This window comes from Neolamprologus multifasciatus, chromosome 6 (genome assembly GCF_963576455.1).
Source record: "Neolamprologus multifasciatus chromosome 6, fNeoMul1.2, whole genome shotgun sequence".
NCBI lineage: Eukaryota > Metazoa > Chordata > Actinopteri > Cichliformes > Cichlidae > Neolamprologus > Neolamprologus multifasciatus.
The window spans coordinates 11,146,950-11,174,904 of record NC_140444.1 but is presented as its reverse complement, the minus strand read 5'-3'; the positions used below and the strand labels follow the sequence as shown (position 1 = coordinate 11,174,904).

Genomic DNA, 27,955 nt, shown 5'->3' with positions numbered 1-27,955 from the left:
CCACACAGGTGTGCACATGGGTGTTCACTATTCGTAGACTTAAATCACACCTTTCTTGGCTGCTACTTCAAAGCACATTGTGCGCTGTCTGTCCTGCGTGCTGCACAACAACATTCAATATTTAGTATTTACTGCTGTTTTCACTTAGCTAGATTAATGCGATGGTGTTGTGTATAGTATGTTGCATTGTTTTGTTTTGTTTTTTGCTTGTTTTCTATTCTTTTTCTCTCAACAGGTGATCCCGGAGATATTTTTTCTTCCCCCCTTTCTCACTGTCCCTCTCCCCTTCTGTTTTTCTTTTCCTTCCTCTTTCTTTCTCCCTTTCCTATCCCTCACTCATGTCTGTCCCGTCTGTAACAACTGAAAATAAAATAAATAATAAAAACAAAGGTCGATCAAATGGACCAATACGGCAATGCCATGATGATCCATTTGGCAAAATAAATCCATTGGGTATCCTTGTTGGTCTTCAGACAACAATTCTGACGGCTAAAGAACCAAATGGGACAGGCGAAAAAAAAAAAAAAAAAAAAAAAAAAAAAAAAGACCTGTATATGTCTCTTCACTGACTGATCAAGTTTTCTACACAGAGGAAAAGTTTCAGACCATGAAATAAATACTTTATTGCAAAGAAATCCAAGGCGCCTCCAAAAATTACCTTTACTTCGTTTTTGTTCTAACTTTCATTTGACTTGTGTGAGAAAACCAGTAGCTGCATTGGCAGTATTTCCACAGAGCATTATTCAGTGCTGAAAACCAGTGCGTTACAGTGTGATTCTCAACATTTTCCACTGTGACTATGTTGGCTTATCAAACACAATTGCAGCCACTAAGATCAAATATGACGGCAACCTGTTCTCGCACAGTTCACAGTGCATACATTGCCATTGTAACCTAAGTTTTGAGGAAGGAAAAAAAGCACGATATAAATTAAATATTTTTTAAAAAGGACAAGTAGTGCAGATATAACTCAGGTTATATAATTTTATTTGTTGTTACATGGGTAAACATGCTGACATTTTATTTTTGTTATTATTAACTATCTATTAACCACCTTCGTACACATGATGTTACATGATGTTTTACAAACGATTCTTACGTGTTCATCCAAATATAGGTACCATTTACACTGTATTTTTTCAAAATGTAATTTAAATGTGGAGTAAGTGATTATTTTTCTGTATACTACTTGAAAAATTCACCTATTATCTCCTTACAGTCGACCAGTTCTATTCTTGGCTGTCTTCATCTTTCTGTCTCTCTGTCTCAGTCCATCAAGGGACATTTGGGATGTGGTGGAAGAATGCACGTTTAAGACACTTCCTCACTGGCCTCACTACAAACCTGGAAGTCTGTCTTTAATATACAGTTTATGATTTTTTCTTTATTTTCTCCTTCGGAAAGCTAGCCTAATTCTCTGTGTTGCTAATGCAGGTTTTTGTTTGCCTTTTTTTAAGAAGTGTCTTACTCAACCTTTAAAAAGCATTTATAGATTATTTTTATTCTCTTCAGTTTCACTAATTTCGACATCCTCGGATCATGTATTCATTGACCATCTCGTTAATGGCTAAACAGGTTATGTTATGTTCCTCAGTTGTACATTCTGTTACTGTAGGCCAGTACTCAATCCAGGTTCTCTCACCAAGGACATACTGATACCTAATTTGAAAGTGAAAAACAGAAAAAAATCTTACAAATCTATGAATACTCCCAATATCACAAGAAGAAAAAACAACAACTTACGATTGACTCTTTTCATCTTTGAAAATATCTCCAGATGTTCCCATCATAAGGAAGGTTTTGCCCACTCCCAGATCTAAAGCCATTCTGCAGTGTGGATAACCTAGGAACATGCGCTGTCTACCCTGAGGACCCACATCATAACTTCCTGTAATCAATACATAGAAGAACAAATGCAAATAACACATAAAGGAAATTTTTACATTTTCTCTGTATTATTTGTAGCTCTAATCATCACTTCTGAAAGATTGCAAACTACCTGAAAACAAACAAACAAACACATAAGTAGGCAGTTTGGGAAGAATTATTGGTCAGAGCCCAGAAAATGAATCTAAATCGTACTTAATTGTGATTCCTTTAAAATTCACATATTAAGAAGAAGCTCAGCTATGAAAAATTAGGTGGCATTTTAATTCTGAGAAATTCTCAGCCAAATATTTGAAAAGAATAATGGCTGAAAATGTCTTAAATTCAGACAAAGAAGATATTTGGTATCATTTATAGGGGATCAGATAGGGAAACAATACAAATCGCAAACATTTTTGGTTCTGTCACAGGTTTAAATAAAATCAACCTACCTTCTTTGATAACTTCCAGCACCTGCACTGTGTAAATGTCTGTGGACAAACCATCTTTAAACTGTTCCACGCTCACTTTGTATGCTGAGGACAGACAGGTTGTAGACTGTTAGCTCACCTACTCTGTTCCTTAGAGTATTAATTCCATATTTATTAAAAACAAACTTACCAAAATCTATTTTGCTCCTCACTGTAGTCTCACAAATCTTATCTTTGCGTTCATCATTGTTGATTTTTCCCTTCTTCTGCATACTACAATTCTCTGGAAATATACAACAGGCACAAAGGGATAAAGGAACTAAATGAGATTATGTGGAATTTTGTGGAGTGGTGATGGCTGCATGGATCTAAGTCACATTTTAAATATGTTAGAGCTGTGTTCGTGTTATCTGCATTTGACTGACAGATGAGCTCCTATTAAACAATAGAATCATACATCTCATGGGTCAATTACATTACCAAAAACTAACTAGCAACTACAATATACACCCAGCAGTCACGTCATTACATCTTGCTAGTATCAGGTTGCCTCCACAACTCGTCACAAAACATATTCAACAAGTTGCTGGAAACATTCCTCAAAGATTTTGGCCACATTGATGCAATAGAATCACACAGGTGTATTTGTTACGGAGTGTCTAAAGTACTGATATGGTAAAAAAAAAAAAGAAAAAAGTTCCAAGTATTGTGTACAATCTACCTGTTCTAACCTTTGTATACCAAAAATGTTTAATAAAGAATTTCAGAGGTTAAAAAATGTATGTAGCGTCATCTCCTGCTTACCTTCAGCACATATGCATTCATCATTTCTACAGAGGCGCAGCAGCTCTCCAGCTTTCCTTTCTGGATGATAGAATCTCACACATTTTGTTTCTGCATTGACAAATAAAGATGTTTTTGCACCATTGTAGTACATTTAAAAATGTAATATTGCACCCAACCACATGAAATGAAATCTACTGGAAGCAAAGACGAATCCTTTACGCTCAAAAAAATGATTCCAAGATGCCAAACTCACGATCACTTTGTAGCTGGTCGCTGAATTCGTAGACATATACAGAAGCTGGTTGTAAGATGCCCACTTTCAGTTTCTGATGGACCCTAAAGGCAATCTCCAGCTCTGTGTAAGGAACCTAGAGGAGAGAAGTTATGAAAAGGAATTAAAAATTTGATGAAAATTGATGCGAGCACAGGCCAAAAGAGAAAAAGTAGACAGAGTGGGAACACTGATAGCTTACTTTGTTCAGGTAAATGGTGAGCAAGCTTCTCTCTGACTCAGTGTTCAGCCTGTATTTTGAAATAGTGCGGGCATGCCCTTTGGCTTGCTGCAATGAAACACACACATCCACGGTTCAAAATTTAAAGATGCCTCCTTAATTAGAAATACTGAATTCTGAACAATTTGAGCCCATTTGTGTTTATTTTTCTTACTAAATCCAGATCTTTTGTGCTAACAGTGAAGCCAGTTAGCAAGCCTATATCCAAGACTGGTGTGGTTGCATTACGCTCCTTGTTCTTATAGCTGTAAACAGAACAGGGAGAATAAGTAATCAAAGAATGAAAAGGCAAGAACAATTTCTTTATCAGCAGTAAAAGACACAAAAGTTACAAATCTGTATAGCTCTAAACAAGAGCTGTGAGAGAAATGTTTTAAATCAAATTTTTAGTGCTGTCAGCGCTAATCTTGTTAAAATGACGTTGACAGCATAACTGCATCAACGGGGCAAATCTCCGTTAGTGAGTTAGTGCAGATCGCCCCGTGCGCGGTCGCTACAGGTGTTTTTCTGCCTGGTGACTTCATTTCACAATTTTTCCAAGTGTGAGCTCAAGGTTTGTTGGTGGGAATAATATATAATATTGTTAAAACCTTTAACGGAAATCAAATCATTTGAAAAGTTCAATGAAATATACATATATTTATTTTTTGTCTACTTACAAAACCTTAATTTTTAGGTTGTAGATATTTTCATCATCACCCAGCGACTCTGCAGAGGCAAAGCAATGGAAGACTTTAAATCTGATTTACAGTATTTACTTTTTAAAAAGCTCGGAAAAAATCAAATTAAAGTAAGAAAATGACCTCACATAGATAGTCAAAAAAATGTGTACAGTTATCTTAAGATGGATAAACCGACAGAGGGCAGCAAATTACCTGGAAGGAGCTGCACTGACAGGTTAAATTTCTGACAGTTGTTTTCTTTTTCTTTCGGCAGTTCATAATACAGCGACGTTATCTGTGATACAGACAACAGGAGCTTACAGCAAATTCAAACACAAGGAAACAAATAAAGAACAAATAAACAACCAAAACATTGCATTTTACTTACCGTCAGTGTTGCTTCTCCTGGTCCTGTGGCTGACACTTTCACGTCTTGGTTTATGACGTTGATCTGTCAGGGATGCAGAAATCAACACATAGCAAGCAGAAGGAACAGAGATGCTGTGTATTTACTTATGTGAAAAAGAACACTTTCTCACTTTAGATGTTCTTGTAGCAAAGTGGTTTTCCCAGTTAAAGTTGTATTTATCAGGCTTTGACCTCCCCGGCAACAAGATGTCCACATTCAGATCGTACTCTGGCTCTTTTTCACTGGTCCAGTACTCTGCTATTGCCTGGTACACTGTCATTGTGGCCTGGGGAGAAAAATGATCAGTGATCAATAATTTGTGGCCAGAGCAAGATTAACTTCATCAGTGGATCAGTACATGAGGATATTAAGATGTCTTCTTTACCTGAGCTGACCCATAGCCTCCATTCTCTCTGATCTGTTTGTTGAACCATCGGACAATTGGTCTTGCTTCATCAAAGGCCTTTAATGGAAGAAAAGGGTTGAAATACAGTGTATTTGTCTTATTTTAGTTAAATATAGAAAATCTTATCAAAGCTGTTATATAATAAGCATGATTTCCACAGACCTCTGCATATCCTCCTACACTACATCTATTATCTTCTCTGTGGTCTTCCTCATTTCCTCCTGCCTGGCAGCTCAATCTTCTATTACATGTAAACTTTAGCTACATGTACTGCTCTGTGACACAGATACTTACCTTGGCCCTAACAAGAGCCAATAGAGCGTAAGCCGTGGCCTCCACTGTGAAAACTCGTCCTGCAGGTGAAGGCCAATAGGAAGAATCTAAGCAAAACACAGAGACAGTTTTGCATGAAGTAATGTGGTGCTCTGTCTAATCTTTAATTTTAATAATTTTTATAATAAACTTGATAATAGGTGGGTAAGGTTATATAAATGTATACACAAGTTCATACACAAGAAAAATGCATTCCATTTTTTCAAAAAGAAAGCTGCTATTTGATAGGTGCTGGCTGGGTGGAGGATTGAAGAAAAAAGGAGGAGTGAAATGCAGAAATGCAATGCTTGTTGTTACTTCAGTAATAGTTACCAGATACAACTCAGTAGATAATTGTTGGTCCTATGGAAAGAGAAGGAACCCAAAGAAGATTGCTAGGAATAAATGCACACTGGATAAGCAGAAGAAGATGGATGGATGGAGGGAAAAACACAGAGGTGCAAACATCAGTGTCTTACTTTCTTTTTCTTACAATGTGGCAGGTGAACGTGCATATAAAGATGGAATCACAAACTCTCATGTCATATATTTTAGAATCACGCTTAAAGAAATATACCCCCCAAAAAAGGTTACACGTTCATTCAGTAGGATGTTAAACCAAAATGTTTGAGTCACTCATTTAGTAAAACCTCCTACACTACATAAATGATCCAAACTAAACATCTCCACTTACTGTGGCTGCTAAAAAATAGATTAAAAAATGTCATGGAGAACAAAAATCAGTTAATAGCTGTTGCCAAAACTGTCACAGAGACTGGTTGGGTCCACACTCAAATGTTGTCAAGCTGCTCTACAAGCTAACCGACAGAAAGCAATAAAACCAAAAGTTCCATCTCTGATCTTTAGTAAAGTCATTATTGGGTGTCAGAATACGCATCTATTTGTACTGATTTTGAGTTGTATACAACTTCAAAACTAACAAACTCATTTGTGTGGAACTTTCTGGTTGTCAAATGTGCTTTCCAGTTGACAGATGTGTATTAAAAAAATCATTTTCTTTCACATTCTTATCCAGTTATGTGACATAATGTCAAAATACATTTTTAGGCCACTTTATCTTGCATTTATAGAAAGCTAGGATATGCACTGAACTACAGAACAATTCCTGTAATGTTAAATAGCACACATATATTTACAGCATTTTTGAGCTTTTCTTTCTTGCAGGTAACTACACAACCACACTGATGCTTTACAAGAATCTCTAATAAGCTAACATGTACAGTGAATGTTAGACATGAGAGTCAATCCGTTTGACCCAAGTTTTTGTGATGCGGTTGTTGATGTAGTTTTGCACAAGCTATTTATTATTCCACTTTAGTACTACTATCTTTATATTTTGGATTGTTGTGTTACAGCACCTGGGGAAGAAAACTTAAAGAAGATCTCTCGGTTTAGTTTGTTTTCATTGGCCATGGCGTATGATGTTATGGCAACAGCATAAGGGTTGACTAAGCTTGGCAGACGCCTCTCCAGGTAGCCCACTGCTTTGTCTATGCTCGCTTGCAGATTCTGGATAGAAAGAAACAATGAAGGAAAGAAAGGTAGAAGAAATGCAAGATCACGTCGACAGGTAAGATTTAAGTTGCAGCTGCACAGATGTTTAAAGATCTGCAATATGGGAGCAAAATGTACAGGCTGCCAGTCTTTCGATAGATCAGTAAACACACTATCCTTCATTTTTTATATTTGACTACTGGGTTTCACATTCTGTGCGTAAAAGTTTTAAAAAAAGTGAGATAACAAACAAAAAGGCACTCACATGAACAGTGGGAGCACATATTGTTCGTGACTCTTGCATAGAAATGATGCAGAAAGCTGTAAAGGAGGCATCTGAGTCTGTGTCAAGCACATCACCCTGTACATGCAAATACACACAAGCATGTCAAAACTACTGATATATATACTACTTCTTAATATATTTAATAATAAAAGTTTGCAGATTCATCCAAAATGACATTCGGTATACTATTCTGCAGGTTTGTATTTTATGCAGGCTTTTGTTAAAATGAAGAGTTAATGTTAATGAAATCAGTGCACGCACAAGAATCTCTTTGAGGGACACACTTCCAACTTCCATAAACATGCCGTTACGTTGCTGTGTGTTCACGATCAGAAACCTGACAGCGTTACAGATCACTTCACTTTGCACTGCTATCAGATTGTTGGCCAGGGCGAACACCTTGACAACATATGCTGTCAACCTAGTAGAAGAAAGAAGGTGTATATGTAAAATCAACACATAGTCATAATCCGAGTGAGAAAATATGCAAACATTTACATATTAAAAACCAACAACTGTAGGCCTCACCAAGTGCTGCTGGGTTCATCCTGAGTCCTAGCAAAAGATCCATCTTTTTTACTGTATTCAAGTTGGTTGTGGTATCCTAAACAAACCAAAGAAAGTAAACTCAAGTTTATTGTTCAAACTCTGTACTAAAAGTTACTGAAAACCAATTTGAATAGTATTTTTAAATTAGGTGGTTTTGCATTGCTGGTTACTGCGAAGTGTGACCTTTGGTTTTTACACACAGGGCTTTAAAAAAGAAATCTCTCATACCTGTGCTAACAGTTTGTGTTAACTTACCAGTTGTGATGTGCTGGAGGGCCTGATCACGCAGGTCAATGTTCTCAATCTCCCAGAGATCGGCTCTGTCTAAATATGTGATTGCGATAACTGGTAGGGTCATGTGAATCATGTTCTCCTCTCCACATCCTGAAGGCTGATAGATCAGACCACCCATTGACTCCCCACTAATTGTGTTCTTGAGCACGTTTCTCTGTTGTTTCCCTGAAATTAATACACAACCAGTCTCATCATTTGCCACTGAGAACAAGGTGGAACACAGGGGCGAAATTTCCAGGGGGGTAAGGGGGGTTATGACCCCCCCAATAATCAGACCCAGCCAATATAACCCCTCCAATAAAATATTGAATTAGAATAGAATAGAATAGAATAATCCTTTAATTGTCCCACAAGGGGAAATTTGGTTGTATCAGCAGCAAAGAAAAGCACATATACAAAAAGAACAGGACACAGAACAGAAAACAAAATTATTATTATTTTTTTTTACATATTTACATCATGGACAATAGTTACCAGAGCAGAGTACAGTACAGCTGTTGAAATTAGCGTACAGATGGTGTGCAAACAGAGCAGGATACTGAAAGATGTTTAAATAGTTAAGAATATTTAGAATAATTAGAAAAGTGCAGATTGTGTATTGTACCTGTGCATTAAAAAGTAGACATGTAACTTCCAATAAGTTAGTGTATATACAAGCTGAGAAAAGTAATGTGCAGTTATAACAGTAGAAGTTGTTACAGCACTGATGTAAACATCTGTGTTTCTTGGGAGCAGTTTTGCTTAAATAGGCTGTTGATTTTCTTTACTTATTTCAGTTAATACCAGCAAAATAGTTGTACGTTTAATCATCCGGGAATTTACCCAGATTTATTTATTTATTTAGACAGAGATCTCGACCCCCCCAATGTTCAGCACAAAGTTACACCGATGGTGGAACACGTAGCTCTTACCAAATAAATACAGTAATCCCATATGCATTCTACATATAATTTTCATAATATGAATGATTTTATTTAATTAATATGCTTAAAATGTTTGGGGTTTTTTTTTGGCAGGCTTGCCAGATGTGATGTAAGCATTTGAAGGCTGATCATTAGTGTGATCATCACTGACGATATGTCATTGCATATTGAATATTGTTAGTGCTTTTCCCAAGCAGACAAGACTGTGCTGAAAGTCTGCAGAAACTATTACTGTGAGGAATCTGACATGACACTGGAACTGCCATGTGAATGAAATTTAGTCCTGTTGGCACCACTGCCTCTTATCTCTGCAGTAATACCGAGGTGACACTGCAGGCACTCTGATGTGTATATCTTACCTGTTAGTGAGATTTGTGTGCTGGTAGGTGAGTTGGGAACAAAATCTATCACAGGAATCTTGCTATTGAGGATTTCCACTTGTCTGCCATCTAAAAAGTTGAAAAAGTTTCATTAATACTTACAAAAAATAACCAGAGATGATAGCTGTTCATTATCAGGCTTTAAGCAAATGAATAAGTTACTATCTTTTCTTTAACTGCAGCTACTTTACATTGATACTCACCTGTACCTCTTTGTTTAGGGTCCAAAGTTAGAGTATGAGAAGATTTGATCAATATGCCTTCAGGCTGAAAAAACAAGCAGTCACAACTTTTTAACTTGCTGTACATCAAATTTAGATGAGAATTATTTGTCCTAGGTGGATTTGATTATAAGAAGTATCTCAGTTTAGTTCAGGCAGATCCACTAAAAAAAAGAACAACTTTAAGTCAGCAGTAATATATATTTTCCACATTTACAAGCACACACTGAGTAAGGATGGTATGGGAAGAGCAGCAAGTGTGCCAACCTGACCTGAAAAGCCATGGCAAAAAGGGTGGATACTGTGTTTTGGCAGTTTAACAAAGTAATATAATATCAAACAAGCAAACAAAAAATGAAACCTTAAACCTCCCGAGAAAACTACTGTATGCTGAGGAAGAGTTGAGTGTAAAACGTGTGGATTGTCGCATCAGATACAGGATGAAAAGGAGGATGGAGGTAGGTTCCAAAGCATTTTTTAGATTAACAGAAGGTTTGGCAGGCTTCAGGGACTAAAAGGGGCACCCTATATGTGACCCTTAGAATGATCATAGGTGATAGCTCAACTGGAATGTGGGCTGAGCTTCACTTTGGTGCCTGCTTGTACCAATGCTATGCTTGATTTCTTAATTTATTTAATTGTACCCTGCATATCTGGCTGCATTCAAAGGCTTCATGTGTCTCTTAAAGGTAGGGAGCTACAGTGGGGCAAAAAAGTATTTAGTCAGCCACCGATTGTGCAAGTTCCCCCACTTAAAATGATGACAGAGGTCAGTAATTTGCACCAGAGGTACACTTCAACTGTGAGAGACAGAATGTGAAAAAAAAATCCATGAATTCACATGGTAGGATTTGTAAAGAATTTATTCGTAAATCAGGGTGGAAAATAAGTATTTGGTCAATAACAAAAATACAACTCAATACTTTGTAACATAACCTTTGTTGGCAATAACAGAGGTCAAACGTTTACTATAGGTCTTTACCAGGTTTGCACACACAGTAGCTGGTATTTTGGCCCATTCCTCCATGCAGATCTTCTCAAGAGCAGTGATGTTTTGGGGCTGTCGCCGAGCAACACGGACTTTCAACTCCCGCCACAGATTTTCTATGGGGTTGAGGTCTGGAGACTGGCTAGGCCACTCCAGGACTTTCAAATGCTTCTTACGGAGCCACTCCTTTGTTGCCCGGGCGGTGTGTTTTGGATCATTGTCATGTTGGAAGACCCAGCCTCGTTTCATCTTCAAAGTTCTCACTGATGGAAGGAGGTTTTGGCTCAAAATCTCACGATACTTGGCCCCATTCATTCTGTCCTTAACACGGATCAGTCGTCCTGTCCCCTTGGCAGAAAAACAGCCCCATAGCATGATGTTTCCACCCCCATGCTTCACAGTAGGTATGGTGTTCTTGGGATGCAACTCAGTATTCTTCTTCCTCCAAACACGACGAGTTGAGTTTATACCAAAAAGTTCTACTTTGGTTTCATCTGACCACATGACATTCTCCCAATCCTCTGCTGTATCATCCATGTGCTCTCTGGCAAACTTCAGACAGGCCTGGACATGCACTGGCTTCAGCAGCGGAACACGTCTGGCACTGCGGGATTTGATTCCCTGCCGTTGTAGTGTGTTACTGATGGTGACCTTTGTTACTTTGGTCCCAGCTCTCTGCAGGTCATTCACCAGGTCCCCCCATGTGGTTCTGGGATCTTTGCTCACCGTTCTCATGATCATTTTGACCCCACGGGATGAGATCTTGCGTGGAGCCCCAGATTGAGGGAGATTATCAGTGGTCTTGTATGTCTTCCATTTTCTGATGATTGCTCCCACAGTTGATTTTTTCACACCAAGCTGCTTGCCTATTGTAGATTCACTCTTCCCAGTCTGGTGCAGGTCTACAATTCTTTTCCTGGTGTCCTTCGAAAGCTCTTTGGTCTTGGCCATGGCGGAGTTTGGAGTCTGACTGGTTGAGGCTGTGGACAGGTGTCTTTTATACAGATGATGATGTCAAACAGGTGCCATTCATACAGGTAACGAGTGGGGGACAGAAAAGCTTCTTACACAAGACGTTACAGGTCTGTGAGAGCCAGGGATTTTCCTTGTTTGAGGTGACCAAATACTTATTTTCCACCTTGATTTACGAATAAATTCTTTACAAATCCTACCATGTGAATTCATGGATTTTTTTTTCACATTCTGTCTCTCACAGTTGAAGTGTACCTCTGGTGCAAATTACTGACCTCTGTCATCATTTTAAGTGGGGGAACTTGCACAATCGGTGGCTGACTAAATACTTTTTTGCCCCACTGTATGTGAGTTGGTAGAATATGTCTTTCTTTCTTACCACTACTCGTAGCATCTTCACAATTCCATCACTAATTTCTGACTCTTTGACAGCTGCTTTGATCTCAATGCGGTGTTGTCCCTCTTTTGTAGGAATGATGGTGAACGGTACAGATCGTATACTTTTGGCTCCGACTTTCATCTCCTGACGATATCGCATACGTTTAGATGCTGCACTGCACACATGTTCCGCCTCAGTCAGATCAACGCGCACCTTGAAAATAAGTTCATTCAAGGATTTCAAACACTTTTTGTCATAATCTACAGAATATAAATACATCACTACAGTCTCTGATCAAGTTTCACTGATGAACAGTTAATTGAATAATAACAATAATAATGAATTGTTGGGAATTGTTCACTGGATGGAACATTATGATGGTGCTTGAATGAACCAGGCTTACTGTGTAAAGATTGTGACCATGGTTGTGGATGACTGCCTTAATTTCTAGCTGCTCCCCACGAACAGCAGAGTCAGGTAGCTTCAGATCAACAAAGAAATCTTTACGGACAACTATCTCTAATGGATCACCCACACAGATACCTTCCAAAAAAGGGAGAAAGACACAAACACAGCAAAAGAAAGACCAGTTGATGAGCTATAGGTTGGCTCCTTGATCTAGAGACAAATTATATCAGTTCATCCTCACCGTGAGTTTTTGACAGACTAATACCAGTGAGCTGCCAGGTTGTGATCGAGTCTTGCAAAGGAATATTTCTGAAAACTGATTCTTTTTCACTGGAAATAGAAATATCACCACTGTGAGAGTTGAAAGTATTACTATATTTCTATTCTATATTTCAGCTCACTAACCAGTTAGGATTCGACTCAGGGCAAGCAGGCAATTTCATATCAGACCAGAGCCAACTTTCAGGGAAATTGGTGCGCGAAACAATTTCATTGCTGTCCATGAAACTGCTGTCATCGTCCTCACCTGAAGTTTTAAAACGTTCACATTTTTATTCCTTTATAGTAACCAGTATGACCATTTATAACCATCTTCCATCCATTGTTCATGTTCTTACTGCGAGCCAGTTTGAGGCCATCCTCCTTCCTCTCAGCTCTCTTTTTTTCCATTTCCTTGCAGCAGTGCAGGAAAGCCTCAAAACAGGCTGTATCGGCAATAAACTCACTGCGCTTCTCACAGTTAGATGAAGTCGGGGTTTCCCGGATTCCATCTAAGCAACAGTCATGTTCCAGTTTGTCTTTATATTGACTCACTGTGGAGAAAATACCATTTAACAGAAAGACAAAAGGTGAGACTCCTTCTCACCCTTATTTTTTACACGGAGGAATAAAGCACTAATAATTAGAAATAAAAAAGTTTCTTAATTAAATTGAATTTGACTTTGAGTGTCACATTGTGTTAATGGTCATTTTTCTTTCTTTATCTTAAAATAAATTCAAAAAACTGTCAAAAATGTTTAAGTTGACACAACAGAGTAAACTGGAAAGTCTCAAATAGGTCACAGTAATAAGAGAAATAGAAATACTACATTTTAGTTAGCAGCACTTTTCTAACTTTCCATATCACCAAACTAGAATTTGAAGGGGGGGGGGGGGGGGGGGGGGTAAGTATAAAAAACTGAGCAGCTAGCTGTAGATGAGACGGACTGGATTTTTCATATATAATAAATGAATACTCTAATTCTAATGAATAATAGAGACTTTTAACTAACTTTTATACTTCCACAATCATATAGAATGGAAAAGTTAAACTTTAGAAACGTTAACAACGAAGGAGTTGTTTGTAAAGCCTGAACTGTATGAGAGAAGATCATGTGTTTCTTGATCTTACATAAGGTAGTTGTGACATTCATCATATCAACGGCCCTTTTTCTTCTGTTGGGGTTCAGACATTTCAGCTCTGGAAAGGAAACACAGACTAGAATTTACTGTTTTGGTTTTAGAAGAAGGAAGGAATACAAGTGTGAGAGTAAAAAAGAAGTCACCTTGTCTGTAAGGAGTCCCAGAAGCGGTATTTGACTCAAACAGCAGCCCAGCATCATAAAATACACTCATGCTATCCTTCCCTCCACCTGGTGTGCACCCTGTGTCATAGTTCTCCACACTGTCCCAAATCTACAGTATGGAAGTTATACAAACAGAGAAGCAGATAGTTTAAGCTTAGGGTTCAGCTATGAGTGTGCTGGCAGTTATTTCTATAGTTTTTGATTTAGTCTTCCTCCATACCTTTACATATAAAAATTTTCTTGAGCAAAAAATGCAACAACTTGTATCTTTAGTCCACTGCCATTAAAGTGTGAGCCTTAAACTCCTTAAAAGGGGAATAAATAAAAAATAAATTACCTTTTTCTGGGTTAGACGGTGCTTACTGTTTAGGATATAAACACCTTTGTCAACTGCAACCAGTCCAACTGTGGCTTCTGGATCACCTGTGATTTTCAGCCTAAATATTTTGCGAGGCTCATAGAATTTAAAACCTCCTTCTGAATGAAGCTGCAGCTGGAGAAGGCAGGAAAGTAGATTTGTATTCGTTAAACCAATCAGACTGTAAGTTGTAAAAATACAGATAACTTTAACTGTGGTGCGCAGGTGTGTAATTTTCCCACTTAAATTGCTACATCATTATTATGTGTCTCACCGAACCCATGCAGGAGTCTTCTACATCCACCCAGACAGAGTCTGACACAACTTCGTTATCATTTGGATGATAATAGGCGATGATGCGGAAAGATGGCAGCAAGTCTTTGGTAACAGTGATGATTAAGGATATCATTATTTGACCACTTGTTCTGAAACGACCATATTTCACGAGCTGACCTCTGCTAAGTATCTAGAGAAAAGGAATTGAACATCAACACTTATCTCTTATGTATGCACACTCTACTATGTACGTTTGTTGTGTAAGTAAATACGTATCTCACCAAGTACGTTATGTCATTTTGAACATTTTTCTGCCCACTGAGGTGAATGTTGATCTTCATGTTTTGCCCGTTTTTTACTTCAGCTGTATCCACCCCTTTAAAAAAACATTAAAAAAAAATTTGACTTAAGAAATTTGTTTTTTTTGGATGTCACTACCTCTCTAATGTTATTTCAGTACATACCTATGTGAATGTAACTGTTGCTCTGAGAGGCATATGGGAGAGCAGTCATGGTGGCTGACGCTTGCCTTTCAGGTGAAATTTTAACATCGTTGGTCTTTGCCTACAATAAAGCACACGTAAGCTAATAAAGTAATTGACTTTGCTCTCACTTTTATTCAGCCTGCATATAGAGGTGACCCATGTACAGTACAACATTGCTTTATGTGCAAAGTTGAATTTAATTATATCAAAGCCAGTATTCAGTAACAACTAAATATATACAGAATAATCATTATGAGACAATTAACCTAACAGTATCTTTAAAAAATTCTCCCACTGGGGATTTGAAGTTTCTCCCACTGGGGATTTGAAGATTCTTGCATATCAGATAAGCTTATCTAACAACTGACAACTATTAGGTTTTATGACTTACTATGATTTTCATTGGTTGAGGATTATTGACTGTATTGATAGTAAGCCTCGCCATGCCATTAGCTGCAGTAAAGCCTTGGACATCACCTGGGTCAATCATCACTTCAACACCTTGTGCAGGAGAGCCATCAGGATTCAAAACCTCAATCTGCAAAACAAAGCAAAACAACAACGATTTTTTTTTATCATTTTTATCTTTTTATCTACTCCTTTTGACCATCTTTATACTTCTCCGTCAACGCTGTCAAAGCAAATATTCACATTTTTCACAATGCCTGTCACAATCCTGGTAGTGGCGATTTTACGATTTTCTTTCATGTTTATTTTCTTGTTCTTTCTCTTTTCATGGTTTAGGGTGTCTGGAATCCGCCCTTGAAGGGGGGCTCGGTCACGATCCTGGTAGTGGCAATTTTACGATTTTGTTTCATGTTTATTTTTTTGTTGTTCTCTTTTCATGGGGACAAGGGGGGGGGGGGGGGGGGGGGGCTCTGTCACAATCCTGGGTCTTTTGACCTAGCGTTTTGAGTTTTAGTTTATTTTTTATGTTTATGGTTTATGTTTAAGTTCATTAGGTTATCTAAGTTCATTTGTTTATTAGATTCCCCTTGTGTCTTATACCCCTGTGTTTTAGTCTCCCTTTGCCCTTTATGTGTTTCATGCTGCATGTCTTATGTTGTCAAGTTTGTATTGTCATGTCTGCATCTCATGTTTCCTCTTTTATTTTGAAGGTCCATGTCCTACGTCAGTGTAGTCAGCATTGCTTCCTTTGTTTCGTAAGTGTCAACTGTTTCCCCATGTGTTTCCACTTCCACGAATCACCCTTGTGTGTATTTAGTCTGTGTGTTTCTGTTCATTTTTTGTCAGGTCATCTGTTGTTCACGTCACGTTTCCATGTTTCAGGTATTGTTTCATCCAGGCCAAGTTTCATGTTGAGGGTTTTTTCATGTTTGTTTTTAGTTCACCCAGTTTAGCTTAATGTTAGTTTTGCTTCAGTTGGCCTTGCCCTTTGTTTGTACCTTTTTTACCTGCCCCATTAAACGGCTCGCTTTTTGTTAATATTCAAGTTTTGTTCCTTGTTCCTTGGAGTCTGCGTTATGGGTCCTTTTCGTCAATCCATACCGTCTGCCTCTGCCAGACTGTGACAATGCCATCCAGTGGTCATTTCTAAAGTGACCATTTATGTATCTCAGATCATCTAACCATAGTTTTATTTTTATAAACATGCAAATAAAGGTAATTCACATTACCGCAACATCGAAGGACATTCCTGGTTTGAAATATCTGGACGTTTTCTTGAAGTGGATGGTGTAAGGTGATGTAACAATCTGAATACCTGTCAGCTCTGCCTCTGCCATTTCACTTCCTGTACAAACAATTACATTAAATATATAAATTAAAAATGATTATTAGCACTTTAAAACACAATAAAAACAGACAAGCAAAGATTTCAGGGAAACGGTAATATAGAAAGTTAAATGTACACATTTTTGGTGCAGTATTTCAAAAGCAACTTAGATGCATTTTAAGTTGTTGGCTCTCAGTATATTAATAGCACAACATTAGTATACTAATTTTAATTATTGTACATATAAATACAATATAAGGACTACATTTAATATTGCACCATGAATGCTATGATCCCAATTAATCCCAATAAAATGGAAGTGAAATTTCACACACAGGACAAGTCTCCGTCTGTCCTCTGATGTGTTTTCCATATGGTTGTCTCTCTCCCTGTTCTGTGTTTTTCTATGTGTGTGTGTGTATGTGTGTGTGAGAGAGAGAGAGAGAGTGGAGAACTGAGAACTGATTGTACAGGCATTATTAAATATTTACCAAAACCGTGTTTAAATTTATAAAGATAATAATATCAAGAGTTAATTTGGCTGAACAGGGGACTTTAATAATCTAACAATGTAATTAATTAATATAATTAATAATTAGTAACTTTTTAAAATTTACATGTAGGATTTGTTTTACGATACACAGATCAAAAATTAAGTTAAGGGAACATAAGACAAAGCCAGTTAAACTTCAGGCATATAAGTCTATCAAGTTAGGAAGCATAAATCATCTTATCTTTTTTGATCCAAATGAAAGCAACAACAGGAGCACTGAAAAGGCAACAAGAAGACACTGCCCAAAAGATAATATCAGACTATAGACATATAGACACAGACACAGATGGTTGCTTTTTGCTAGTGTGCTTGTCACTACTGATAGCATTAGACTGTTACTGAAATGTATTCAGGTTGCACAGGAAGTTAGGTAAGGTTTGCTGTGTCTCCCAACACAGTCTTAATATTACAGAGGATATACAAGAAATGATTTGGAAAAGAAGACACAACGAGAGCTGGACAGGACTAGGAAGGGCATTAACTGAACAGCCGGGCTGATATCTGCTCCTCTGTGCAGAGAGAAACACTGCCAGAGCCCTTCAAAAAGACCTTGAGATGGCTCACGTGCATTATTCTGAGATAATTGCCAGAGAACACCAGAACTCCAAACACAGTTACACAGTTATATAGTTTCCTGTGTAGCTTTTTGTAGAGAATGACTGCTCACGGGATGTGTGAAAATATCAGACGATCAGCAGTTTATGCAATCCTCAGACTAGTTTGTCACTCAAAACATCCATCTCTCTCATTCTGATGCTTGGTTTGAATTTCAGAAGGTCATCTTGATCATGTCTACAGACCAATATTGAGTAACTGGCATGTTGTTGGCTGATTGGGGATTGACATTAGCAAACAGTCCAACAGTTGTATGCAACAAGGTGTGGGTGTATTTCATCTTATTGAGAGTATTTCAGTGACATAGCTATTTACACACCCTGTCACGGCTGGGGCAGCAGTCGTGTGGTGTATTGAGAAAAGTATCCAAAATGCAGGCACTGGCTGGGGTGCGAGTGAGTGTTTAATTACAGAAGTGACAAAAACAGGAAAAGCAGAGCGGGGAGTTAACAAACCTAAACTGGGGAAAACTAAAGAACTAACCTGAAACCAAACACTCATGGGAGGATGAGCAAAATGCACAGAGAAAGATGGCAGAGAGACACAGAATGAACACCGGGTTACACAGAGTAATGCAGACTGACACAGAGTAACGCAGACGACGCAACGAGGAGCACAGGCAGACACACCCTATAAATACACACACCAGGCAATCAGGAAATGGGACACAGCTGGAACTAATGGGCATAACGAGACACAGACCTACAAAGTAAAACAGGAAACACACAGACTGTTTTACAACACAAAACTCGAGGACCCAAACAGAGCACAGAGGACAGACACAGGTAGGGCTGGTACAACACTCAAGCACTAAACACAAGAACCAAATCCTAAGAACTAATACCAAAATCAGAATAAACACAAAACACAAGGTGAAACCAAAAGGAAACACAAAACGCTGGGTCAAAATGACCCAGGATCATGACACACCCATTAATTCTTGTGTTAGCTATAGGTCTACTACTATAATTAACATTCACCTTTGATATTTTTAATTACACTCACAATGCTCTCTTTTACCATTTCTTACCGCTGTCTGTCAGCACATTGACAGCTGCAAATATGGAGCTCCCCACCAGGCTGGAGATGTTTTCAAAGGTCTGTTTGATGTGCTCTTTCTTCAGCGTGACTGTTCCTACACCATTCTCAATCTACAACACATAACACACATAATGTTAGTGCTTTATTTCATCTGGATGCAAATGTTGCAGCTCAGACCCCAAACAGAAAACATTTGTTCTTTTCTTTGCATGTGTTTTAATACATGTGCGTAAAAGAAAACTGTGTGGGACAGAAAGACACAATAATAAAGATGAAGTGATGGCACACAACAGTGATGAACAAATGTGTGAGCATGTACCGACACTTTCTGAAGCGAGGCCTGAAAATTTGTCTTTTGGTCCTGATGCAAAACTCCAAATACCCCAAAAGCTGACCCATCCACCTCTTCACCAAACAGATAGCTAAAGCCACAAGAAAGTAATTAGTAAGCTAACAAGGCCAACAAATGGGTATGATTAATCATCATCAAAAAACGTAAAAAAATAACAATCTAAAATCTAAAAAAACGTTTTACATACGTAGCTTTGATGTTGATGGTGAGCTCATCACTGTCCACATAGAAGAAAGGATTTTCACGCGTCAGCTTGACCTCGAAATTGGGCAGCACTGAAATGACATTTTACTGCATGGTGAAGATAAAGTAAAGAGGGTAAAAGTATTGTTGTACAGGTTATATCTAAAGTGGAATTGACCCCTGGGCCTGAAAAGTGAGTCCAGAAAATGGGGAGAAGCCATAAACCTGCATTCTTTGTAGCAAGTAAGAAAACAAATTCTGTTTTGTTTGTTTATGTTTCGGTGGGTATAGTATTATTTTCTTGTGCTTCTAATTTTTTTTGTTTGTTAGGTGAGTTAATTCCCTTTTCTGATCCATTCTGTCCTAGTTTCATTTATGTGTTTTGGTCCTTCAGCCTAGTCTCTGTATTTTTTGTTCCACTGTTTAGTTGTGTCAAGTTGATGTTCTCTAATTTTACTTAACATCACTTGTGTTCCCACTGGTTTCCTCTCCCATCCTCATCTCCCATTGTCCTTTGTTGTGTCCTTCCTCATGTCTTCCAGCTCTATTTCCACATTTTTAGTTTCTTTGCTCCCACCCTGCTACTGTGTAGGACTTTTGCATTCCGTTTAAAGTAAAGCATTAAAGGTAATTTTGAATTTGATTCCTACCTTCTTGGGTCCCAAATCCTGCTTGGCACACAGCTATTTCATGACAACGTGATCTTTACATTGCAAATGATGCTCCATATTAGTGAATAAGCAAGAGTGTGCTACTAATATGGTGACAGCCAAAAATGCTTAGAGACTTCAGAAACAGGGCTTCACAAGGCGGTGGCATGATACCTACATCCATCTTTTAAATGCAGTCTATGATGAAAATGCCCATGAGATAGCTCACCATAGTCCTTGACCTCAAATTCTGCAGAATAGCTCGACTGTGGTTTACTCTGGAAACTCGCCATCACTTTCCACAGTCCAGTGCTTTCAAAAGACAAACACATGTACACAGAGTCAGACTGACATGTGAAGGATGTCTTCCAGGACGATGGCATGTTTCAGTGGCTAATTCTGTTGCTGTTTTGGTGTTCTCAATTCCCTAAAGACTCATCCAATTTAAATGTGCAGAGCTGAATCCCCAATTTAATACACTCATAGTGCTTAAATATCCAGAATGATGTGTGTGTAGTTTGGCATATTTTTGGTTTTAACTGAGACATGGTGATGCTTTTAGATGAGTAACATAAATGCTAACATGTTTGCCAGGGGTTTTTTTTGTGTTAAGCAGATTCCACATTTACTGTATTTGCTGAAAGTTTCCTTTGTTTATCTTTTAATGTCTACTTTAATGTCTGCTTTAGTGACATCACAACAAGCTTGGATAAAATCATATGCACACCTTTTTCAGCAAAATAGGGCACATCTTACTGGCAGACACTAACACCTTTTTGTGATGAAAACGCAAGACAAAAATGTTTTAAGGGGCATTAAATGCATGGCACACTGTCAATAAAATTACCCTGTGATGTTTAGTTAATTCTTTATAAAATCATTCACATATAATATAATTCTAACTGCTCTGTCCACTTCTTTGATGCAGAATACCCCTTTCTCACATCAAGTATCTAGAAAATGTAAATGGATCAGCTGCCTGCAAAACTGCACACATTCTCAATAATAAATTCCGTTATAATAAACACAGAGACGATGGTACGGGTGCTTAACACGCGCAACTTGCAAATATTAGCATTCCAATAAGTACTTAATATATGCATGTTAAAACTCATGTTACTTATCACTATGTCTCAGTTATTCCATACATGTAAAAGTAACATACAAGAAACCTATCCCCCCCACCCCACCCCTCCAAAAAATCAAAAACAAAACAAAACAACAAAAGCATGGAATTAAAACATATATACCTGACAATTTCATTAAGTTGAAAATGTCCAGAGTGGATTCCTGATTTCACAGAAACTGTATCGAGTGGGAAAATGATGCCTTCAGGGTTCTAAAAAAGAAAACAAAATAACCCCCCCCCCAAAAAAACTAGTTTTATACTTTGATTTACAAAAAGAAAAATCTAGCTCCTTCATCGATACTTACTATCTCTTCTGTCATACTGTTTTTGTATTATTTATTCTATACACTTAATGTTTTCATGGCATATTAAGTTATATTAAGAGTCTATTAAGACTCCATAAGCTCAAGCCTTTATCAATCTCAGTCATACTGCCTCCATACTACCTAGATATGAAAAGCAACAGAACATGTAATATGACAATGAATTCTTCAACCAAATGACCTCAAAATTCAATCAAATAACACATTTTAATACCCATCCCAAATTAATCTATATAGTCAAATTCTAGTCTGTCTGCCAGTTAGTTTATTGCTTGGTGCAGACTGATGGTAGTAGTTTATCCTCTATAAAACAATGACAACTTGCCTTCATCTAAAAAGAAAGTTCTACAATATCACATTCATTATTAAATAAAAGAATAAAACGAAAGCAATACCACAAACTGAATGGCAACAGAGGTATCACTTATGGTGGAATTGTCCCGCTCCACTGGTTCCATGTTAGGGGTCAGTGCAAATAACCTGTAATGAACTGAGAGAAAGGTTATTCATGTTATTCTACATTTAGCTCTGTGACTGTTTGGCTTTTTCAGCTGCTTGTAACAGTAGTGTATGTAATGTGTTACAAAGTAACAAAGAATTGTATGTTTACGTCCTCATTAAGATAGAGCTTTGTGTCGGTGTGTGCCTATGTGACAATGCATCTATAACCATGTTATGTAGTATTGTAAAGTGAAGTAAAAATTAAAGGTGGGCAGATCATTTTAAATATCAATTGAATATCACTGGTATTGGCATTGGATTGATACTAGCATGATAGGATCAACACTTTGTTTCTATCTTCTAAGTTCTATATGTAGCTCACTGAATCGTGTTAGATTAAATATTTTTTGAAAATGAAAAAATATGCCTCAAATATGTGTGTTCTGACTCTTCAATTTCTTTTATTTATAGCCTACAGCACATTTCAGCACCTGAAATTGACCTAAAAAATCTGTTAGAGACAAGCGCAGTTACAATAGAGGTCTCCAAAAAAACAAACAAAAAAACATGACAAGTTGAAAAGTGTGTGTGTGTGTGTGTGTGTTAAAAATCACAGTGATTTAGTGGTCATTAAAATGTGTTAAGAATTTGTAAACTGACGATGATTCATCTCATACAAAATGACAAACTGCCCTTCCCTACATAAATTGCCTTTATATTAAAAGTATTGGTTATCAGTATTGGCAATACAGGCCCTGTATTTATTTTATCAGACCACTAACAAAATCTGCAGTATTACACAGCACTAGTAACAAGTAGAGCAAATAATTTGATATTGCAATAAAGTAAAAAAAATGCTTTTAGAAATCCCCAACACTACAAAGGGGGTTGATTGTACACATTGTAGTTTGCTGTGGGAGCCAAAGGGAGGCGCCAGATTTTCAGGTTTAGTTGTAACTCTAAGTAAAACATAAAGGTGAGCTCTTTCATTCCGCATTTAAACAGAGTAATGCTGTGCTTCCAAGGGTATCAGTAACCCTGCATTTAACTTCACTTCCAGCGGAACATCTTTTTTTCACCACTAGAACTATAAGTCAAAGCAACAGCGCATCATTGGCAGGAACAACAGCTATATCAAAATAACATATACATATATTTTAAAACACAATTTCCTTAAACTCAAAATGAAACACAAAGCTTCAGAGACATGATATGAGATTTTTTTCCTACACTAGAATGATTGTATGATGCTCTTTGGTCTGATTTTAAACTTTGCTCTAGGTTTTGTGTTAATACTTAAGAATGAAAGAAAGACTTTGTTTATGTCCTCATTAGAATAGAGATTTGTGTTGTTGTGTGCCTCATATGTGACAACGCATGTTATGTAGCATTGTAATATGCCACATTTCCCAACATGCCACAGTGTTTTTCAGCACAGTGACATTAAAACCATCGGTATCTGTTACGTCTCAGGGAGAGTCCTCTCCTTAATTTTTTAATAGTATAAATACAGACTGGCCTGGTTTGAAAACTAGATATATGGTATATTTCTCAGATAATACTCAGAAAATCCCACATGTTTTGTATTGAAGAAAGACTTCCGCTATTTTCAACAGACCTTCATTTATCTATTGAGCTCTACTTAGACCTCTCTGTATAGTTTTCTTGTTTCCGTATCCAGGATACAAGCATGCAGAGCAGGATTTAAGATTTTCCTTTTTCAAGGTATAAAGGAGAAGCTGAACAATGACCTCTTTCTTTTATCATAAATTACTGTTTGAACAAAACAATAACAAGACAATCCAACATAAAGAGCTAAGACTAAACAACTTTCTTTCTATTATGAAATTCCTCTTTAAATTCAGAATGTCTAAAAATACAGAAGCATTTTATCATTGTGTATTGAACTTACCTTTGCTGTTGGGTGTGTAGAGAGTCTTGTCCGTCTGGATGAAGATGTATCCAGAGTGGAAGGACACTAGGACAATTTTCTCCAGTTTCACATCAGGGAACTGAGCTTGCAGGTAAACATACTGCTTCCTTTGTGGATCCCTACTGAAGCCTTGAGTGGGGATCTTGGACCAGTGTGAAGAAACAGTACAATGCAGGGTACATGAGATAATTAAGTTAAGGTGGTAGTGCAGTGCCACTTCAGAAACTATTCGGACACTTCTACTTTTTGCACACTTTACAGTTTTGCAAATGTAATTTTTCAATGAACAATTAAAAGTTTCCCAACAACGTATAAATTTATAATAAAAATATTAACAAGTGTTTTCTATTTATTCTCTTTCCTAATTTGTAACAATCTGATATGTCATTTTTGAAAGTATTCAGGCTCTTAATGCTTTAAGTCTTTTGAAGCCTGGATAAGAAGATTTGTCTGTACAGTGCTGTCTTCAGGCTTCTTCACAGATTGTATGTGGTTTAAATGGAGGCTTTAGCTGGACCACTCATTAACAATCAGAGACATGTTCCATTCCAGTATTTTTTTGGCTGTATGGTTATCATCAGACCAATTTCAGTTGGCATGTACTTTGAATAAGGTTTTCTTCAAGTATCTGCATTTGGCAGTGTTTATCCTTCCCTTACTATTTCAGATCTCCACCAAAACAAATTGCAAATACCATCATGCTTCACTGTCTGGACTATATTGGCCACATGATAATTATTGCCTGGTGTAAATGGTTCATAGCTCTTGATGTTTTGCTCAAATAGTTCTGTTTTTGAGTTATTACATCTTTGTTCTTGTGTGCTGTGACCTGAAAATGTATCTGGAAAACTTGACTTTTCTTCTCTAAAAGTTGCTTACTGAAAACTGAAAGGGTTTTCCATTGGGCACATTCTCCCATTTTTGCAGAGGACCTTCTAAACCTCTTTATGTGATCACTGGGTCCATGTTTGCCTCCCTGACCAACTTTTCTTTCTAATCTGTCTGGCTAAAACACTATAAAAAGTATGTGTAGTTTTATACATGTTACTTTTAATTATAGAGCCAACTGCTCCTGGACAATGGAAGATTTGCTAATGTTTATATAAACTTGCTTTTAATCCTTTTCTTCACACTGGCTTTGTTTTTTTAATACAATTTTTAACATTTCTAAAAACAACCTTTTTTGTTTTATCAATGATTATTGAATGTAGAATAATATAAAAAGTCAGTTTGATTAATTCAAAACAAATTTATAACAAATTTATAACACAAGAAACATTTAAAAAATGTAAGGTGTCTAACTTAATGGTGTACATATGCTAACCTTTAACTTAAACTCTTGTTCTGTATCACTTTGCCTTATTATTATGCAAAAACGAGGGCTGACAAATCCAAACAAGACTTACCTACCAACGAAACCAGTTAACAGTAACATAGATTTCCATATTTCTGCATTACCTTAATTTGTCCAAAGGCCTGAAATTTATTTGCACTGGTGAGGTTCACAGATGTTGATATCAGCCTTTTGGATTTGGTCGGATAGCTCATTACACTAATTTCAACCATTAAATTGCTTTCATCGGTGCAGTCTTGACACTCCACAAAGATGTTTTGTGCTGTTCCTACCCCCAACAAGTTGGGGGCAGACATCACCTTCCTATGGAGCAGTGGTGAGACAGAGAGGAAAAAATTAAACATTGCTTCTAAGAACAGGCAAACACACTGTTGTTTACCACTGACAAATACAAAGATTTACTTTTATTTGTTTTTTCCCCAAAAGCTGACGGGAAGTTCTGGTTTAAACAATATGTTTGACTCTCTTCTGCTTCGAACTGGACTTTACACATAATAAGTGACCCATTGATTATCTTGACTAAGGTACTAAGTACTAAGTCAATATAATATTTCATCACTGTTATTATTGTTTATTATGGTTGGGACGGGAAAAATAAAAAACATCTAAAAAGTAATAAAAAGTTTAGTTACTTGCAACAGAATGTTAATTTATACAACAGAAACTGCTAAAAGACTAATCATTATGGAAGTAACAGATGAAATGCAATTATTGAAAATCTTTGCTTGTATAGGTTCAATTGGAAAACCAGTAAATCAGTAAAACAGTAGGGACAGAGTTCCCAGACAAAGACAGCTTTTATTTGAGCTTTAAAAATAGACTGAAACTGAAGCAGCATATAAAATGAATAAATAATACATATTTCATCACTACCAAATTTAAATTTCATTGTCTCATCAAAGATATAGTGTATGATATAACACTCTGACATGTCTGAGGGGTGCAGAGCCTACATTTGATATTGTGCTGTACATATAAACATTACAGAAAATATTTAATAGCACCAGTAATATAAAAAAACAATAAATTCATGCTGTTATTTTACAGACAAACATTTTCAAATCACAAACTCTTGTAAACTTAGAGTTTGGATCTTGAACTCTACTTACATGGGTGATCCATCAGTCAGAAAAATTAAGGACAAAAAGGCCAGTGAGGCTAATAGCCAAAGCCGAGTCCTGTATGTCCCCCTGCTTGATCTCATATCTGCGCTTACCATACAACTCTGGAGCATTTTTATCCACGTAATGCCCTCCTTCTGCACTTTGACTTTGACCCAGTGCAGTTTTGCCCAATTAATGTTATTACTAGATCAGATAAAAAATCATTGAAAATGTTAAAAGTATGAACATTTGCATGCTAGAGCAGAGTTCTCTATGGTTTGATTTTAAAAAATCAGGACACACACTATCAGACTTAAATAGCAACCACCATCTTTTTTTCCAAAGCTAACACTGTTTGATAAGCTGCTGCATCTCCAGAAATTGGTGAACAGTATTTCGTTAAAAAGTAATATCTAATGCAGCATCATTCATATAAAAGATATGATTCTATTGCAACAGCAAGTATCATTTGTTCATGTTAAACTAAGAAAGGTAAAAGTAAAATGCAAAATCTTTGTCAGCAATGGAAATAGAATCAAATGAGATAATGTGTAACTGGAATAACACTTTATGGGTGGGTGGCTGTAGCTCAGGTGGCAGAGCAGGTCAGCCACTAATCAGAAGGTTGGTGGTTCGATCCCAGGCTGCCTCCTGCATGCCAAATATCCTTGGGCACGATACTAACCCCATATTTGCCTACTGGTGGTGGTCAGAGGGCCCGGTGGCGCCTGTGTCCGGCAGCCTCGCCTCTGTCACTGCGCCCCAGGGCAGCTGTGGCTACAATGTAGCTTGCCATCACCAGTGTGTGAATGGGTGAATGACTGAATGTAGTGTAAAGCGCTTTGGGGTCCTTAAGGACTAGAAAGCGCTATACAAATGCAGGCCATTTACCATTTATGATTGAGTTTTTGACACTTGGCCCAGAGGTTACTTGAAATTAGATTACTTGTGTGTGTGTGTGTGTGTGTGAGAGAGAGAGAGAGAGAATAATCTTCTAACAGGTGTACTTAAAATTACTTATGTAGTACTTACAGTATAATCTGTATCTCCTTTCCTGTAAGATATCCATAATTTCCAAATAAAGTACCTTAGATTTAATTGCAGAGTAATTAAATGTGGGGTGCCTGCAGAAAGTTGATTCTGTTCTGGACCTAGACATTCCCAAAGTCTTGAGTGGCTACGTCCAGATGAACAGAATCAACTTTCTGGGCTTTTCTTACCTGGATGATTGTAAATGAAGCGACATATTTCTATAGTCTATATAATGCATCATCAAATTGCTGTATTAAAACAACATAAAATGCTGTCTACATGATAAATGCTGAAAAAGTCGTTTTTTTTGTTTTTTAAATCTTCCTTCCTATGGGTTTTACCTATATTCAGTTAAACAATTTTTTCCCAGGTGGTTTATATTGTAAGGTAAAGAAAGGTAAAGAAAAGCTCAACGATCAGATTATCCTTTATGAGAAAGCACTGGGGATGCTGGAAAGAAAAAAGAAAAACAACTTTTCTAACATGGAGAAACCTCTGGCAGAAACAGGACCTGGAAGTGGCAACCAT

At 37.3% G+C, this 27,955-nt stretch overlaps 1 protein-coding gene across 1 annotated transcript; it reads right to left on the bottom strand.

Annotated features, from left to right (window-relative positions):
* Positions 1-970: 970 nt before the first annotated feature.
* Positions 971-26,579, bottom strand: LOC146516492 (complement C3-like). The gene is made up of 43 exons (XM_085163680.1): positions 26,402-26,579; positions 25,397-25,595; positions 23,918-24,080; positions 21,960-22,054; positions 21,363-21,451; positions 20,342-20,424; positions 19,467-19,554; positions 19,247-19,349; positions 18,917-19,037; positions 16,621-16,736; positions 15,375-15,521; positions 14,963-15,062; positions 14,780-14,874; positions 14,497-14,688; positions 14,202-14,357; positions 13,844-13,973; positions 13,690-13,758; positions 12,917-13,111; positions 12,705-12,825; positions 12,541-12,629; positions 12,295-12,434; positions 11,892-12,104; positions 9,535-9,598; positions 9,311-9,400; positions 7,990-8,193; positions 7,714-7,789; positions 7,447-7,606; positions 7,165-7,260; positions 6,764-6,914; positions 5,367-5,452; positions 5,052-5,129; positions 4,797-4,952; positions 4,646-4,708; positions 4,471-4,552; positions 4,255-4,303; positions 3,750-3,840; positions 3,557-3,643; positions 3,337-3,451; positions 3,102-3,191; positions 2,488-2,580; positions 2,319-2,402; positions 1,744-1,888; positions 971-1,659 (listed from the first exon to the last, which is right to left on the bottom strand). The coding sequence occupies exons 1-43, from the start codon at positions 26,524-26,526 to the stop codon at positions 1,518-1,520; spliced, it is 5,031 nt and encodes a 1,676-aa protein (XP_085019806.1). The 5' UTR covers positions 26,527-26,579; the 3' UTR covers positions 971-1,517.
* Between the last annotated feature and the right edge of the window lie 1,376 nt (positions 26,580-27,955).